At 40.1% G+C, this 19,288-nt stretch overlaps 1 protein-coding gene across 2 annotated transcripts; it reads left to right on the forward strand.

Annotated features, from left to right (window-relative positions):
• Positions 1 to 3,646: 3,646 nt before the first annotated feature.
• Positions 3,647 to 13,304, forward strand: LOC114565489 (uncharacterized). Of its 2 annotated transcripts, none has more exons than XM_028593562.1 (4): positions 3,647 to 3,747; positions 6,460 to 6,498; positions 8,476 to 8,588; positions 9,377 to 13,304. In XM_028593562.1, exons 3-4 carry the CDS (start codon positions 8,489 to 8,491, stop codon positions 12,607 to 12,609), a joined length of 3,333 nt encoding a protein of 1,110 aa, XP_028449363.1. In that variant the 5' UTR covers positions 3,647 to 3,747; positions 6,460 to 6,498; positions 8,476 to 8,488; the 3' UTR covers positions 12,610 to 13,304. The 2 variants fall into 2 exon arrangements, with proteins under 2 accessions (XP_028449363.1, XP_028449364.1); XM_028593563.1 differs by having other exon boundaries at positions 8,481 to 8,588.
• Positions 13,305 to 19,288: the final 5,984 nt, after the last annotated feature.

The following is a 19,288-nucleotide window of genomic DNA, read 5'->3' on the forward strand; positions in this document are numbered from 1 at the left end:
AATAGCACCTGACTGCAGTACACAGATCGGGGTTGGGCTAAATGTGGGCGGAGCTAAACGTTTGACTTTTGAAAAGAACTTTCCATTTCAATTTGAGAAGAGTGAAATTCACAAGTTGTTGAAGTACTCCCTCCGCCGATGGCACTAGTGCTTTCTTGTTTGCGAAACGTGTTATATTTTAGTAGAAATTTGAATAGGCTACATCACTTATCGGCAGTGTATAATTAATTTATTGTGTCCATGCTTTAACTTTGCCGTGGAAGAAGACAGGTAATTTTAAACTCGAAAGGCAACGCTTTTTTTTTCAACTGATAACTTAACTTACATACCCAAGTTCAATCAACACATGCATATCTGACAAAAAATTTAAATAGTCGACACAATGAATAAATGCAAGTTTAACTTTCAAAAACTCATAAAGTTGAGTTAAAAATCCACAACTTGTATAAGCTTGTTCAGTTAAAACAAAGAAATAAGTTGACATAACTGTATGGGTCTGTACTTTTTTACAGTGTGTGTGTGTGTGTGTGTGTGTGTGTTTGTGTTTTTATACTGTACAACCAGTAAAACTTGTCCTGTACTGTAGACATGGTCCTTATTTATATATGTCGTACTGTCCCACCAGTGGAACATGTCCTGTTCTGTAGACATGGCCTTATTTATTTATTCATGTTGGACCAGTCCAATATGACTGTCAGTTGAAATTAACCTTGTGTTGTGTTTTATTTGCTTTAAATTTGTTTTGATGGGTTTTCCCGTAACGTTTGTAATTTTTCAACCCTTATATGGTATTAAAAACCTTTTGCATTTAAGTGTTTTCTAGATTGTACTTTTTAAAACATGCTGTAAGTTAAAATTAGACCGTATATTGCATCCTTAGATCCTCTTAAATTCTCAATGTCAATAGCAGATATTTCTGTGATCCAGCATCATGCTTTGGCTGTTGAGGGGGACGGCAATGAAGTCAGACAGATCAATATCAACCTGATGAAAAGGCTGAGTCCTTCTGCAGATAACATTTCATTAATCAAATCAGGAAACATTTACCTGGTGCAGATCATGGATACAAACATTCACCCACCATGAATGAAATCTTGCCAGAGTATCCATGGTTCTCGGTTATACCAACACTGGTAGGTGGCCTTTAGTACCCCTTGCTTAAACTGGTCTGCAGTAATCAAACTCACGTGTACATGTATATTAATTATTATATTATTATTGTTGTCTTCCTGTCGACCATGCAACTTTTTGTTTTTCTGGGTCAAAATTTAAAAAGTTTTAAGTTTTTTTTAAAAAGTTTTTTAAGCTTTTTCTGACATTTTTGTCACTTTTTTCAACGTTCTTTTATTAATTTTATTTCCAATTGCTATAAAATTGAATAAAACACCCAAATTCAATGAAAGTAGCAAACTGATCATTTAATTTACTTGCGAAGAGTGTTGTGTGGAACCATCCACGTTATTTTTTTTTTTTTTTTGACAATTTGGTTGAAAGAAACCCAAAATTCTGATATAGAAACATATTTATATTTTTGAAAATGTGTAAATTTTGACCCAGAGGAAAACAGGATGGTTAAAGCAATTATAAACAAGACATTATTTTTTGCTATTATTGACAAATGAATTCATAAGTCTCTGTCCACTGTCTCTGTGTCTCCAACCACCCAGCTTGATACAGAGTTTGGTAAAAAGCATTAGAATTTGAATCAGAAAGGGCTTTATTGCCAAGTACGTTTTTTTACATATACAAGGAATTTGTCTTGGTGTTTTTGGTGCATGTCAAACATTCTCTAAATATACTGTAAGAAAGATAAAAAGAACATAGACAATATAATTATAAACATATTCACACAGTATGTATTAATAAAGATACAAAAAATAAATATAAAATAAGTTAGACACTAGTAAAAAGGAACGCTACAGCAGAGTAGGTACAGTGGCATGTAGAGCCGGAGGTGTAGTGTAGAGAGAGTCAGGGTGGGTTCTGGGCCTTGTTGATAAGGCTAGTGGCGGAGGTGAAAAAACTGTTTATGTTGCGTGTGGTTGTGGTCCTGTTGGACCTCAGCCTCCTGCCAGAGGGGAGTGGCCCAAAGAGTTTGTGCCCGGGGTGGTGAGGGGTCAGCCACAATCTTTCCAGCACACTTCAGAGTCCTGGTGGCGTAAAAGTCCTGGAGTGGCGGCAGATTGCAGCCAATCGCCTTCTGACCGAATGACAAGCTGCAGTCTGCCCTTGTCCTTGGCAGTGGCAGCAGTGTACCAGATGGTGATGGAGGATGTAAGGATGGATTCAATGATGGCTGTTTTGAAGTGCACCATAATTGTCTTTGGCAGGTTGAATGTCTTCGGCTGCCACAGGAAGTACATACATTAAGGAAAGAGGGACCTGTGGAAGGCCATCATCATGCCAAAGCTGAAAGCTGTTGAAAATAAAATGAAGACACAGAAAGGTTCAAGCATCTACCTTATAAAGGCAGCTTTCCTGTCAGTGAGAGCGTTGAGCGGCCTTCAAAGCCTGAGACAGTGACAGTAAGTGATATAAACCTCAACAGTGTCACGCTGAAGGTTTCTACACCCAGATTTGGAGCAGAGAACATCACCTCATATGTTATTCGTAACAAAATGATGGCAGGAGCCGAAGAGGCAATAATATCAGAGCTTCAGCCAGAGACAGAATATGTTGTCAGGGTCAGATGTGATTGGGGTGAAGCTGGAAGAAGCAAAGAAAGCATCGCTGTTAACGTCCACACAGCAAAGTTTACGCTAACAGAATCCCTCAGAAGTACAAGCGAAAGGATGAATTCTGATTCACCATCAGTTTACAAACTGACTCTCACAGAAGAAGATATGAACATCAGTGGATGCCGTAGATTCCGTTTTGGAAAAGAAATCACAAGGCAGAATCGCACTATAATGCTTTTTGGGGTGACCGGATTAGGAAAGTCCACTCTGATCAATGCAATGATCAACTACATTGTTGGTGTAGAGTGGAAGGACAATTTCAGATTCAAATTAATTGATGATGATGATCAGTCAAGATCACAAGCTGAAAGTCAACTCAATTCTATTTTATTGTATCTAGAGTATCAAAACATAACAAGAGTTTTCTCAAGACGCTTTACAGATAGGATAGGTCTAGACCACACTCTATAATTTACAAAGACCCAACAATTCCAGTAAACTCTGTAGTCACTGTGTACAAAATCAAACAGGACAGTCTTGATACTGAGAGACTTTAATGACATTGACCAAGAAAAGCTCAAACATAAATGCGTCCAAGATAAAAACTTTTTTTGTACAAACACATTTCTCTAGGAGTTATTTGCATTTGCTGTTCACCAAGAAGGGAAACAGATATATGGGTTTGTGTATGGCAAAGGAAAGGTAACCCTGTGTTGTAGAATGACAACAAATAAACCTTGAACCCTGGCTACTTTTTCAGCTATTCACTAGGTGGGTGAGGAAAGGAAGGAGGTCAGTAGTAACAGACTGAAGAAGAGAGAAAGCAAAAGAAGATAGTAAAGGTTATCCTTCTCCATACTATAATTTACATGTGCATGTATACTGGATACTGAGAGGTGGAGCAACACTGAAAGAGCATAGCTTCTACGTCACACTTACCATTTCCTCAGATGAAAGATAGTCTCAGATACTCTAGTGCTGCAGTGCTCTGTGTTACTCTCTGAAGAAAAATTCCACAGAATCCATCAGGTTTTTGTCAACAAAAGAGCAGAATCTGCACCAACAGCTGGTGAGTACATTGTGCTACAAAGGTAAAATACATTAACTCAAGATCTGCTCAAATTTAGTTAAAACCAGAATGTACATAAAAAAATATGTAATTTTTCATCAGAACAATATGTACATGCTGTGAATTACAAAACAGAGGTATCAGTCTCACAGTCCTAAATCTGTGATGTTTTAATTAGTTCAGGAGATTACAGTAACTTAAAATAAGTAATTGATGATGATTAACTGAAATCTAACAGTTGACATCTAACTTTCTGACATTAACCTGGCAAGGGGTAGTTCAGTCTGTGTATAATCTGTATTTTTTATTTAAGCTTTATTTTACCAGGTAGGCCGTTGAGAACAGGTTCTCATTTGCAATGGTGACCTGGTCAAGAGAAGCATAAGCATGCAGGACACACATTCAATACAATACAGGAATACAGAATACAACAGGCTATGAAGTGCAGATTGAGTAAACATTACAAAGCCGGCGCAAAGTGCGGTGTAAGTAAGATGATGGATATGCGAAAGTGATATGGTAATAACACAATGTACATGAATAGGCAGTCTATAACACTGCTGAATTCTAGTAAAGAGTAAATATACAGTTAGTGCAAGTAGTGGTCTGGTTAGTGTTATAGGTCAGTAATAACACAGTAAACCGGAATAGACAGTCTATATAAATGCTGAATGTAGTGAAGAGTCAATATACAGTTAGTGCAGATTGTGAAAATAACAAACGGAGTGAAAAAATTTAATTTCCCCAAGAAGGGTTAATAAAGTGTACATTGATATTAACAACATATAAAATAGCTGTGGACTAAGGCCTTTCAGTTCGTTCAGCCTCACCCAAAGGCTCTGAACGTTAAAATGACTCAGCAGCTCCTCTCTGTTAGGAAACGCCCTCTAGTTTGTGATTAAGCTGTACAGATAAAGGTTATCAGCCGAAGCAGCAGCACCAGTTGTAGTAGAAGGTGGTGTTTGAGGCAGTGTGTTGTAGCAGCCACCAGAGGGAAGCATTGTACAGGTTTTAATCCTGAGCACAGCCGTCAATGGACAACAAATATGAGCAGAAATAAGACCTAATTTAATGTGTCTTAAGTGCATTGCTATTATGATGGAGGATTTGCACCGTAATATTTTTATTTGTCATCTTCTGCATGTGTGTGTGTAACAAGTATAGTGTCCGCATGCTGTTCACGTGCTTAGGAGCATTTTACTACTGCTCTGTTAAAATAACAATGAAATGCTGCGTTATTGACTTTAGACCAGGTTTTTGTTGGTCAATGGCGCGATCACTTCCCGCTGCCTCAAGATAGAAATACTCCCAGAATGCACCTGAACACGCCTTCATGTAAGACCAGCATGCCCATGGGCACAAAGATGAATCTTGGCGCAAAGTGAAGATTTTCATAAGTCTTTGGGTATTGCTATTTCATACGTGTACAAAAAGTAGCTTCATTCAGCTTATGTGAGTTATGTTAATAAATGTAAGCGATGTGATGCAAGTAGCTCTTGGCCACTTTAGTTTTTTTTAAAGGAACCCTTAGATGAAGAAAGGTTGGAGACCACTTGTTGCGGCTGTAAGCAGTCCAAAAAAGTGCTGCCGCGAGGGACTAAACACTGAGAGATTCATTATCCCTCCTGGTGTCCTCCGGTCAAATTTGACCCATTTTTCAAAAGGTTTTTATACCAGAAATTTGGGTTTCTTTCAAACAAATTGTCCAACAACATAACGTGGATGGTTCCAACAAGTAAAATAAATGATCAGTTCACTACTTTTGTTGAATTTGGGTGTGTTATTCAATTTTATATTGTTTGAAAAAAAATTATCAAAGAACGTTGGAGAAAAAAAAAAAAAAAAAGTTTAAAAAAAGTGCAGAAAAATCGATAAAAACATCAACAATAACATCGGAAATTTGTGACAACAAAAGTGACAAAAACATCGGAAAAAAGTGACAATTGTTTTTGAAAAAAAGTGACGTCACCAAAAAAAGTTTTAATTTGAAATTTTGACCCAGAAAAATAAAAAGTTGCATGGTCAATGGGAAGACAACACACGGGTTATCACACTGTGACACGCTCAAGATTGTATTGCAATGATTTATTCCTCCACACGTAAAATACAACTAGCACTGCAGTTACCAAATGTAAAGTTACTTTGTGAGTAAAAAAAAGTGCGTTAGTGTGGCAGTCAACAGAAAGTATTCACTCCCAGGCTCACCCCCCATCTCTGTCAATGCCCAAAAAACCAACAGGTGAACAGGTGAAGCAAACAAACAATGAAAATATAAACTGAGGTTGCAGTCTAGTTAGTAATGTGAAGTAATGCAATAGAGAGAAATGGAATGAAGGGATCAATCTATTGATGAATAGGTTGATATAGATAATATAACCCACATGACAAAAGATATGTACATAATAGTATGGCAAAATGGATATATTACGCTTTGACATATTTGGCATGTTAAATTATTTGGTATAAACCTGATCCTCTTTTTGTATTATAACCATAGAAATAGAATGAGAGTAGAAGGGACACTGAACTGTTTCTCATGATTATTTGACAAGTTCAAAAGAAAATGGGGCTCAGCATTTATACAACACTGCTTTACAGAAACAAAAAGGAAGACAAACAAAATGAGTTTTAAAAACATGGAAACATAAACAAAATGAGGATGTTGTAATTTACATTTGTTTCTAACCTGTCTGATCGCCTGTTTCTCTACAGTGATGTCAACCTTGTTCCCAGATCTCAGATATTAACTAGGTGAGTACAAAGTTAATATGATAAAAATGATAGACAAAACTACCAAAACAAAATGCAAGTTATAAAAAATTAGAATGATCCTTGAGGTAGTCTGCAGACTAAAGGCCTTAATGTTTTTAAAGCAAGTGTTCGGATCAACTTAAAAAACTTTTTTAAATGTCTGAAGAGTAAAGTAATGATTGCATAGTAGGAGATATTTAGATGGTTAATTAATTCATTATAATAAATTAATATTTAATTTATAGAATGCCTTTACTCTATTTTGGCTGTCAACAATAATTAGTTTAATATTCAAAAGAGAATAAGATCGGGGCACCACTCCCTAGGAGAGAAGGGGATAGACATGCTTTAATTCAGTCTCATTTACAACAACATTGAATGCACCATGAGCTCACAAGGTGCAATTGAATGCAACATTAAGTCCTTTATGTGTTGTTTCTCTGGCAGTGTCCATGATGTCTCAAATTCCAGCTAGTCTACTGCTGTCTTTAGCTGCAGACTGTGACAGTGATGGAATCCTTTCCCAAGAAAAACAGCCACAATTTAGACCATTTAGCTTTCAGCATTTTAACCATGTTTAATCCATCTTATAGGTAACGTTAGGCTTAACGTTGCCTGCTGCCGAGTGTATTGTTAACTAGCGTCACATGTAGTTATCCTTCTGTTGCCTGTAAGGTCCATTTTGGAGCACCAGGCATTTAATTGGCACCAAAATGAGGCACAGAAATCTGCGTACCAATTAGGGGCGGGAATCACCAGAGGCCTCACGATATATTGCAATGTATTACCTTTTTTCCAACTTCTGTTTTATCTGTTTTATCTAAAAAGATACATTTCTCTGTTTCTTCATCTCACTTCAATTTTATTGCTGCAAAATGGGGAGTGTCTAGGAGACAGACTGACCAACACATATATCATATAAGATCGATAATTGGCATCTGTTCATCGATACAGTATTGCCAGAAAAAATTATTGCGATACTATGCTGTATCAATTTTTTCCTCCACCCCTAGTACCAACCCTGATACATATTAACAGCCCACTGTCCCTGTCCCCCATGTGAAGTTAAAGAGGCATGTCAGTCAAGACAGCCCAACAACGTCCAAAGCCTTTGTCCTCTGACCAGGCATTTAGATAACTAACATGCATGTTACTTAAAATGTAAACTTCAGTGTCTTTTGAATCTAGATTAGAATCTCCAGTTGTGTCCTCTGATGCAGTCTATATTCTTCTGGGATGTAAGAGCCTGTAGCAGATCTCAGAGTTTTGGGGATTAAAGATGTCACAAAGAGGTAGTCTTTCATAGTCATAGACTCCACAACACTGGGAAGGAAAGGTCTGGCCAGTCCAAACAACATTTCTGGATAGGAGAGAAACATGCTCTGGTTTGTTGGCATTCCTTTAAACCAATCACAATCACACATCACAACAAATGTTTTGGTGGAACATGTGCATGTAAGGAGGCAAGTTCTGGAATTAAAATGGCTGTCAAGTGTGTGATGAGAATTTTATCCAAGAAAAAGAAATATAATTTGATTGACTATAGTTGATATAGACTAATAAAGAGGACTTCCCACTGTCATTATGAAGTCTTTAACAGACTTTCCAGTGTTCAGGTTCTGGATGAGCTCAGGAACTCACCAAAAGGATATTCGCCGTACAGAGAAATTACAATATAAAATATTGTGTGCTGATATCGATAATGATTTCTTTGTATCTGTATTCTCTTCATGGTCATTTTAAATATGTTTTGTGGTTATTTTTTAAGACATTTTGCATCAGTTTTGATTCATTTATACACCTGTTTGTGATCATTTTCATGAAACATCCTATTGTATAAAGTGCCCACTTCTTGCTTTTGAGTAATGTTTATGTTTATTGCACCAATTAAAGTCAAAATGTCAGGGTGGTTTAACATATAACCAAATATTTCAGTCAGACAGGTGAACTAACAAGTTGTTATCCATTTTTGTCCAGTCCAGGCTGAGCAATGGACTCTGGAGCCAGCAGGACGATGGAGATGGCGGCGCTCGGCCGGCCTTTTGGCCTCGGGATGTTGTACGACTGCCGCGAAGACGCAATCGTCCCTGGTAAGGATTCTTAACGCTTCTCCACCAAACTTTCATCGTAGACATATTCAACAGCGTTTTATCTCAGATCTTTTGATCAGTTTAGCACATTTTTATTGGGGAGCCAGATTATTTTAATGTGATCAGTACCGGGAGGTATTTTACATTTCTGGAATTGGGATAAAAAGAGGAGGGACATCTGTTTCTTGACACAATGTCCTGGATATTCTGGAGAACTGACAGATCTTTCTGTGACCAGTTATGAACTGCTTTCTACCAAAGAAGTAACACCAAATAAGGTTGTATCCAAATGTACCACAGCCGTGCCAGGTGAGCCCAGCAAATTTGGCATGTCCCCAACACATTTGACTGCAATCTGCACCGCTCCGCCGCGTTCAAGAACACAAATGATGCCCTATAACACGAATGTTAAGTGTAACGAATCCCCCTCTTTTCTCTATAAAGCATAAAGGGCTCTCTTTATTATCAGAACCAGAATCAGAAAGGGATTTATTGCCAAGTAAGTAACAAGTTATTTGCGTTGGTGGTTGGTGAATACATAAACATAAATATATTAAACATTAGTATGAATAACCAATAAATACCGGAACCAATATGTACAGTATAGCTTTATCATACATGCTCTATGTTTTTTTAAAATAATTTAATCAAGAAGAATGATGAGAAGGGTGCTGAAACTTTCAGAATAATGATAATAATAAAGTTTGTATCTTGTAGGACGTAACAACACCTTCTCCTGTCGGGCTGGTTTTGAAAGTTTAACCTAATTTTTGGTTTTTCTTTTGCAGGAATGACACTGTGGGACCATGATGACCTGATTAGTCATATTGGAGAAAGACCGCAGAACTATAATGATTTTGAGATAGTTGCATCTGAATCAATTGCAGATAAATCTTCAGCACTAAATGTTGAAGCATCACTTAAGGCAAGTTTTTTAGGTGGACTGGTAGAGGTTGGAGGATCGGCCAAATACCTGAATGACAGTAAGACTTCCAAAAATCAGGTCAGAGTAACACTGAACTACAAAGCTACCACAAAGGTCAAGGAACTGTCAATGGATCATCTTGGAAGAGGCAATGTGAAGTATCCGTATGTCTTTGATAAAGGATTAGCAACGCACGTAGTCACAGCTATTCTTTATGGGGCACAAGCCTTCTTTGTCTTTGACCACAATGTGTCCGAAAACGAAGATCATGAAGACATTCAGGACAACTTGAAGTTGGTGATCAAGAAGATTCCCAGCTTTGCCATAGAAGGTAAAGGTTCCCTGAAAATTGAAGACAATGAAAAGGTTGACAAATTGTCCTGCAGATTCTTTGGAGACTTTTCCCTTCAGAAATCTCCTACATCCTTTCAGGATGCTGTAGAAGTCTACCAAAGCCTCCCAAAACTGTTGGGAGCTAACGGAGAAAATGCTGTACCAATGAAGGTCTGGCTGTTGCCATTGACAACTTTAGATTCTTCTGCTGCTAAACTCGTCCGTCAGATAAGTGCAAGGTTAGTTAAAGAATCACAAAATGTCCTAGAGGACTTCAGTGAGCTGGAAATAAGGTACAATGATGCACTGAGGACCACCACTGCACAGCAGTTCCCACAGATTAGCAAAAAGATTAAAAAAGTTAGAGAACTGTGCTTTGAGTTCAAGCTGGACTTCCAACAAACCTTGGCAAAAAAACTTCCAACAATCCGAGGAGGAGGAGAAGAGGAGGATGGGCTCGCAGAGATCCTGAAGAAGAGACATTCTTCTCCTTTCAACAGCAAAAACCTGAACAACTGGATGGATTGTAAAGAGAGAGAAATTGACACATTGATATCTTTCACCAACATGATGAAAAACACCAAGATCATTCCATCTCAAAATCATCTGTACAAAGAAAGTCTCAGTGCAGACCATGCTGTGTGTTTTGTCTTCACCTCACTGGGACGTGATGAACCGTACCTCTCAGCTTTATCAAACTACTTAAAACAAACAACAGACAACTCTCAGGATGCACATACTCATGATGTAGAAGAGGAAAAATGGTACGCGTCAAAAGAAGTAGCAGAAATGAGGCATAAAGCAAAGCTCTTTAGTGACTTTGCAGAGGCCAACAAGGAGAACAACAACATTAAGTTCATGACAGTGGGTTCAACAAATGAGACACAGAAAGGTTCAAGCATCTACCTTTATAAAGAAGGCTTTCCTGTCAGTGAGAACTTTGAGCCGCCTTCAAAGCCTGAAACAGTGACAGTAAGTGATATAGACCTTAACAGTGTGACGCTGAAGATTTCTCCACCCAGATTTGGAGCAGAGGACATCACCTCCTACTCTATTGAGTACTGTGTCAGTGGAGAGGATGGATGGAAACAGAAGACAGCATCAAAAGCTGAAGAAGTCACAGTGAGCGTTCTGAGTCCTAACACAGAGTATATGTTCAGATGCAGAGCAGTGACCTCAGTAGGGGTTGGGCCAGCCAATGAAGTCACTGGTTCCACTAAAACGTTACCTTGCAGCCCTCCTGGAAAACCTCGAGTTGAACCGAACTCAAGAGAGATATCAGTTAGCTGGGAGAAACCTGCTGAGCTTGGGCAAGATGTCCACATTTTGAGCTACATCGTGGAGTACGCCAAAACAGACAACAGGATGAAAGAGGAAGATCTCCAGTGGAACGAAATGATGGTAGGAGCTGAAAAGGCAATAATATCAGAGCTTCAGTCAGAGACAGAATATGTTGTCAGGGTCAGATGTGATTGTGGTGAAGCTGGCAGAAGCAAAGAAAGCATCGCTGTTAACGTCCGCACAACAAAGTTTACGCTAACAGAATCCCTCAGAAGTACAAGCAAAAGGATGAATTCTGATTCACCATCAGTTTATAAACTGACTCTGACAGAAGAAGATATGAACATCAGTGGATGTCGAAGAGTCAGTTTTGGCAAAGAAGGCACGAAGCAAAATCGCACTATAATGCTTTTCGGGGTGACCGGATCAGGAAAGTCTACTCTGATCAATGCAATGATCAACTACATAGTTGGTGTAGAGTGGAAGGACAGTTTCAGATTCAAATTAATTGACAAGGATCAGTTGAGATCACTAACTAAAAGCAAGACCTCTGAAGTCACTGTGTACAAAATCAACCACCAGGAGGGTTTTAAAGTCAACTACTCACTGACCATTGTTGACACTCCAGGCTTTGAAGATACAGGAGGCATAGAAAGAGACGAGGAGATCATTGCACATCTGCGCAGTCTCTTCTCCGCTGAGTGTTTCAGTGAAATTCACGCTGTGTGTTTCGTAGCTCAGGCTACTTTAACACAACTCACACCATCACAGAAACGTTTGTTGGATTCTGTGCTCTCCATCTTTGGCAAAGATGTTGCAGAAAACATCCGGGTTCTGGTGACATCTGCAGACGGCCAGCAACCACCGGTTCTAAAGGCAATCGCTGCTTCAGGTGTCTCATGTCCTAAAACAAAAGACGGGCTTCCAGTTCACTTCAAATTCAATAATTCGGCATTGTTTACAGACAATATATCATCTGCAGCAGACAGCATGAGTGAGTATGATGAAGATGAAGATTTAGGCTTTCATCAGATGTGTTGGAACATGGGAACAAAAAGCCTGAAAAGATTCTTTGTTGCTTTGAATGTCATAGACATGAAAAGCTTGACAATGACTAAAGAGGTCCTCAGAAAATTACAGCAGCTCAGGAATTTATATAAAACTTTGCAAGCGCAGGTTAATTCTGGGCTAGCCAAGCTTGAGGAGAAAAAAGGGACAACTGAATATTTTCGTCTGATGGCTGAGGTGGACACACTGATAGAGAGATCTACTGAGTGTTTCAACAAACTTAAAGAGAAAACACTGAAGCCAAATCCTCTCTTTACTGCCAAGTACATTGACATGCTTATTGACAGAGAGATATCTGAGGCCAAGCCAGGCTGGAAGCAACGAGTTCAGTCCCTGGAAGCCATACAAAAACAATATCACCGTTTTTTTCAAACTTCAGGAAGAAGTTTGAATCTAGACCCTAACAAGACCTAAACAGCGGGACATTCTAAAACGCTTGACGTGAAAAAGCTTAACGTGGTTTAATGTACCTAAACAACAACCAATGATCACCAAATTTCTCATGGTCATATCTTATCATGACCACTTAAGCCTTTGAAAAGAACTAAACCGAAATCCAACGATTAGAGAAGCTATCTCACATTAACTTTTTCTTCTTCATTGGCGCTTATGGCGAGGAAAAGGCTTAACGTGGTTTAATGTACCTAAACAACGATCAATAATCACCAAATTTATCATGGTCATATCTTGTCATGACCACTTAAGCCTGTCAAAAAAACTAAACCGAAATCCACCGATTATAGAAGTTATTTCACATTAACGTTTTCTTCTTTGTTGGCGCCTATGGCAAGGAAAAGGCTTAACGTGGTTTAATGTACCTAAACAACGATCAATGATTACCAAATTTCTCTCTCATATTGCTCCTCTTAACCATTGAAAACTGTCAAAAAATCAGTGACCTATTCCATATCACTGATCGTTGTCTAGGTACATTAAACCACGTTAAGCTTTTTCCTTACAACAGCCTCAATGAAGTAGAAATGCTTAATGTCAGATAATGTCCATGATAATTGGACTTTGCAATTCATATGCCATTACTGGCGTGTTATCAAGATGTATAATCGCTTTTCAGCGTGTTTATCAATGCCGTTTGGCCTCCATTGACTTATATTACCTTGCGATTGCGTGTGAATTGACGACGTAGCGAGTAGTATGAAAGGGCGATAACACGCCACGTGGCGTGTTCGTTTACATCCGCTTACATCAGCGTAGACATATACGCGGATAGCTCAAAATGCATACAGATAATACGCCATTTAGCTGAAGAAAGTGGGCGTGTATGTTTACATGAAGTCATGATGTCATGTTGGCAGCTCTATCTCTGCAAACCTGAACATTTGTTTGTTCGAACCACAATATCAGCTTCTTGTTACATTTTTAAGTTTCTTTTATCTACTCTTCAATTTATTTTCTCTGAGATATGAAAAACATAATTAATGTGAATAATGTTAAAGACTTGCCTTATTGATGTGTATTCATTAACATGTTATTGCCCTGTCCTCCTGAATCATAAAGAAATGTTTTTTGAAAAAATACATTTTAATCAGAAATACTAATTTTAGTATAAGGAGGTTCACATAAAGATTTAAATATTTTCTTTAACCCTGTTCATATTTTTAATAGGGATGCACCAAATCCAGGATTCGGACAAATATTGGGCTTTTTGACGGGGTTGGGTTTCAGCCGAACCTTCAAATTTTTCCCACCAAACTGAACCCTACGCTTGTATTACGCTGGTCGCCGTAATGCCGGCGCCGTTGATTACGGGAAGGTGTTTACGTTTACGTAGGTGGAGCGTTCAATGCAGTAGGCTGTGAGGAAGTGGACATGGATCTGGTGAGCAGAACAAGTTGTTGTTTGGCAGTACTTTCAGTCAAAAGAAGGCCATTCAAGTCCAGCTACATGTTCAATCTGTTCAATGCTGATTGGTCTGGTGGTGGCGAGGACCCTAAACTATACACAACATGGCCGCCGTTACAACATCTGGTCTGAAACATCTGAAAGAATACGAGTTGTGCATGAAGGAATCTCCAGACAGCAGCCAGAATGCAGCAACTTCAGGTACAGCAAAGGAAGGACAGTCACTGTTTACTTCATTCATGTGTTTACTGGGTTCGTGGACTGAGGATGGGAGGAGGAGGCAGCACAATCTCAACCAGTGGATTCAGGACTCGGCCAAACCCCAAAAATCTGGATTCGGTGCATACCTAATTTTTACACTGGGTTAACAGCTTCCTGCTCAGTTTAACATGTTTATCCACTATTAGATTACATATTAAGTTTGTTTTCTTGGAGATTTAAAAACATGAAGACAAGACTAAATTAGATTAGATTAAATTACTCCTGATACTGATGTGTATTTACTCGCATGTTATTGTCCTGTGGGGTTAATACGATGGCTGCCACTAAAAGATGGAGAAATTGTTCAATAATAAATAATAACTAAATGTTATTATGCCTCAAGTGTTGTCTGTTGTCCTCTGATGTGTCAGTGTGGCTTTCTTTACTCTCTGCAGCTCTGTTTTCTCTTCCAGCAGCCTGTTGCATCAGCTGTGTGTCACTTCTCTCTTAAGTTAGGGTGTAAAGTCACTAAATGATACTTTGAAACTTGTTAGTTTGATACTAAAGTTGTGTTGATATTTTGGTTGCACCACGGCAATGCAACGTTCTTAGTTACACTGCCGTAAAGTCCACACCAACCATTCTCTCTTCCAGGACCTTTCAGGTCAGTCTGCTGACGTCCACTTCAATCCATCGTACAGCAGCGCTGCAAAGTAACTGACTACATTTACTGTAGTGTAATTTAGTTCAGTTTTGAGGTACTTGTACTTTACTTTTCCATTTCATGCTGCTTCTCAAAATACTTTCATTTAAAGCTATAGTGTGTTGTTTCTGTCGAGCCCGTGAGGAATTCTGAGTAACGCCAACAAAACTGTCAGTGTGTCCACATGATACATACAGAGAAGCTGCTTTTATCCACTATGCACCAAAGCTATGGAACATATGGCTGTACATCAAACAGGCGAGTTCAGTGAATATCTTTAAAAAAAGACCTGAAAACATTCCTGTATTTGAGAGCTTTTTGTTAACTAATTTTATCTTGTGAGACTACTCTCAGATTTTCTACATTGGACTGCTGCTGTTAGAGCTGCAGCCAGCCATAAGCAGATGGGCTCCCCCTATTAAGTCGGCTTCTGCTCTTGGTATCTTCCGGGAATAAGGAAGTTATTCCTTGCCACTGTTGCCATATGGTGTGCTTGTAGGGGGTTAAGGGTTAAGACTGGCAATTTTCCGGTCGTTGTGTTTCTTAAACGTCTGTATATAAATTCATATGTATTATGATTTTATTCTCTATTATTGTGTCACATGTTAAGTGTAAAGTTTAAAGCACTTTAAGCTGCATTCTGTGTTTGAAAGGTATTATACAAATAAAGCTTATTACAGTTTTTCTCATTTGCTAAGACACACTAAATGAAACTGGGATCCACTTTATCTTCATCATCACATTATTAGCACAGCAAAAGTCTTCTCTTTCAAATGTTTTAACACTTTTTCATTTGTTTCACACATTTTTCACACACTTTGTCAAAGCAGTTACCACAGATCTCATTGAAAGACCCCGAACTCTACTGAATTCACTGTGTTGAATAAAAGGAAAACATCTATTTACAGCTGATAGAAAGTACTTGACTAATTATAAAACGCTATGCACCTGTGTGAAACTCATTTGCACAACTCTTCAATCAGCAATCAGTCCTCATCCATCTATAAAAGATGCCACCTCTGTGTTGCTATTTGCAAGCATGGATCAAAGAGGCCATAGAGTAAGAGGCCATGGCAGAGGGGCCAGAGGAAGAGGAGCCCGTATGCGTGGTGGAGGAGCTGCAGCAGCAAGAGCACAAAATCGAGCTCAAGTTTCAAATTAAATTGAAACAGAGCCTTAATATCATTCAGTTCAAAAATAGCTTAAAAAAATCATTACTTGACCAATACAGAAAAGAATAGACCGAAATACAGCAACGGAATTGTAATATAAAGGTATTGTTTTATATTGTTGTACTGTTTTAAAGGCATAGTGGAGGATTTTCCTGAATTTTAGAAAAGAACCGCCCTCTCTACTTTTTGAAAAAATGCACATGTGCAACACTCTACCTGCTGCCGAGAAGGAACGCCTATTAAACGTGTGCACGAGAGTGCACTGTTTACAAGTTGCTGTCGGCATGGCTCATACAAGCCTACTCTCCAAAAGAAGATTTGCACTTTTTCACAAATTGAGATGTTTACCGTGTGTGCGCGGTGCGTGACTTGTGCCAGGGCTAGCATCGCTAATCATAGCTTACATCAAATTTTATTAGCAGTGATTTTAAATCAATTTCTCCAAATAGCCAAACTTTACCTGTGGAGTAGAAACTTCACGACTGAGGCATCGGTGGGAAGCCCAACTTGTGCTTTTAGTGCACGCCAGCGTGTGAAATATTCTCCCAAAAACACTCTGGTCTTGTTTTATTTCTCCAGAGGCCTTTCTCTTTTTGTCATAGAATTCGTAGACACTTTTTCTCTTGTGACCCTCAGACATTTTGAGAAAACACGGTGAGAACGGCGAGCTTCAATGAATGGCTGAAACCGTAGCTCAAGCTCACCACACATATACACCTGAAAGCTCGGGACGTGCACGTACGACGGCCTTACGTATACATATCACCAGAATGATTGACAACTAGGGGGACCAATAGTCTTGATGATCCACCCGGAAAAAGAAAATCCTCCACTATACCTTAAAGTTATTGTAAGACTGAAAAAAAGTGTATGCTGTATTTGCATATCTACTTACTTTGTATCAATTTGATTTTGTGAAATAGGGGCAGGACCAAATAAGCTATTTGCTTACACCTGCTCCTTCTGGAACTAATCCCTTTTATATTTTTATTTTGTTAAAATCTGATTGTTTTTGTTTCATTTTATGGTTTTAAAATTTAGTTTTAGTTTTTTGTTGTTGTTTTGTCTTGCAACATTGTTGATTGTTCAAGATAAATGAAATGAATTGAACTCAGCAAAGAGTTCCTTTTTAATTGGTGACGGTTTGCCCTGCTCCAAATGAGACTTCAGTCGCTCTGTTTTGAGCAAACATCACTATAAAGTATAGTGGTCGTAAATCATCCCATGTCGAATCATGACGAGAGATGTGGAGTTTTGTTTTGAAACAAAATTTTGAACTGAGCCATGTTGGTTTTTGAAAAAGCGTACTTTTCAGGATGAAACGGACTTTCCACGTCCCTTTTAATAACTAATGTCTCATTTCTCGTACACTATTGTGTGAAGTATCATTGAACTCAGCAGAGAGTTCCCTTTTTATTGGTAACAGTGTCTGAGTGCAGCGCAAATGCACAGTCGCAAGGAGCGGCGTCCGCCAGCACCCCTGAGGCAAGGGGCGAAGGTCTGTTCATCGCTGCTTGCAGCTTTAATTATTATTATTAGGGGTCCAAGCCCGAGTCTGCAAGAACCGGCGGTAGCAAGAGCTACTCTGACTACAGACTAAGCCATACATGGTGGGGGGTTGCCATTTTCAGGACTTGTCCGAAACTCCGCAAGGACCTCAGGCGCAACAGTTGACCTACTTCCACCACTAGGTGGCGCTATAGCAGAAAAAAAACACGTTTGGCCCTATAACTCCCACACTGTAAACCACACATTCAAAAACCATACATCTACGCGTTCCCTGGATTGAACTGAATCACGTGATATAGGCCACGCCATTTCCGCCTAGACTTTTATCGTGAAAAATCATGATTTATCAAAAACTTACTTTTTCGATCTCCTCCTAGACTGTGCGACCGATTGGCATGAAACTTGGACCATAGTATCTCCAGACAGACCTGACAAAAAGTTACTACAAATAATTTTGATAGGATAAAAATTTGTGTCCTCTCCGTGAACCATCACCTTATCGTGGTGGAGAGGTTTGTGTGTCTCTGTGAACCTGAGGGCTGTGTTGTCTGGAGCTTTGTGCTCCTGGTAGGGTCTCCCAAGGCAAAGTGGTCTCAGGTGAGGGGCCAGACAAAGAATGGTTCAAAAACCCCAATGAATAAGCTAGGCAGAGATGGAGTGACCCTGCCCGGAGGAAGCCCGGGGCCCCCGGCCACCAGGCGCTCGTCGGCGAGCGCCTGGTGGCCGGGTTTGCCACGGAGCCCGGCCGGGCACAGCCCGAACAAGCTACGTGGCTCCCATCTCTCCAGCCCATGGGCCCACCACCTGTGGGAGGAACCGTTGGGGTCGGGTGCGATGCCACATGGGTGGCAGTGAAGGTCAGGGGCCTCGGACGGACCAGACCCGGGCGGCAGGCGCTGGCTCTGGGGGCGTGGGCGTCACCTCTCTGTGGGGAAGGAGCCGGAACTGGTGCGGGAGGTGGAGCGCTACGGTTAGATCTGGTGGGGCTTACCTCTACGCACAGTCTTGGTTCTGGAACCATACTCCTGGATAGGGGTTGGACTCTTTTCTTCTCCGGAGTTGCCCAGGGTGTGAGGCGCCCGGGCGGGGTGGGGATACTCACAAGCCCCGGCTGGCGCCGCTGTGTTGGAGTTTACCCGGTGGACGAGAGGGTCGCCTCCCCACGCCTGCGGGTTGTGGGGGAAAACTCTGACTGTTGTTTGAGCATATGCACCAAACAGGAGTTCGGAGTATTCTGCCTTCTTGGAGACCTTGACTGGAGTCCTGCATGGGGCTCCAGTGGGGGACTCCATTGTTCTGCTGGGGGACTTCAACGCACACGTGGGCAATGATGGAGACACCTGGAGGCGTGATTGGGAGGAACGGCCTCCTGATCTAAACCAGAGTGGTTGTTTGTTGTTGGACTTCTGTGCTAGTCATGGATTGTCTATAACGAACACCATGTTCGAACATAGGGATGCTCATAAGTGTACCTGGTACCAGAGCACCCTAGGCCGAAGGTCAATGATCGATTTCATAATTGTTTCATCTGATCTGAGGCCGTATGTTTTGGACACTCGGGTGAAGAGAGGGGCAGAGCTGTCAACCGATCACCATCTGGTGGTGAGTTGGGTCAGAGGGTGGGGGAAGACTCTGGACAGACCTGGTA

Source organism: Perca flavescens, chromosome 12 (assembly GCF_004354835.1).
Source record: "Perca flavescens isolate YP-PL-M2 chromosome 12, PFLA_1.0, whole genome shotgun sequence".
In the NCBI taxonomy this organism is placed as follows: Eukaryota; Metazoa; Chordata; class Actinopteri; order Perciformes; family Percidae; genus Perca; species Perca flavescens.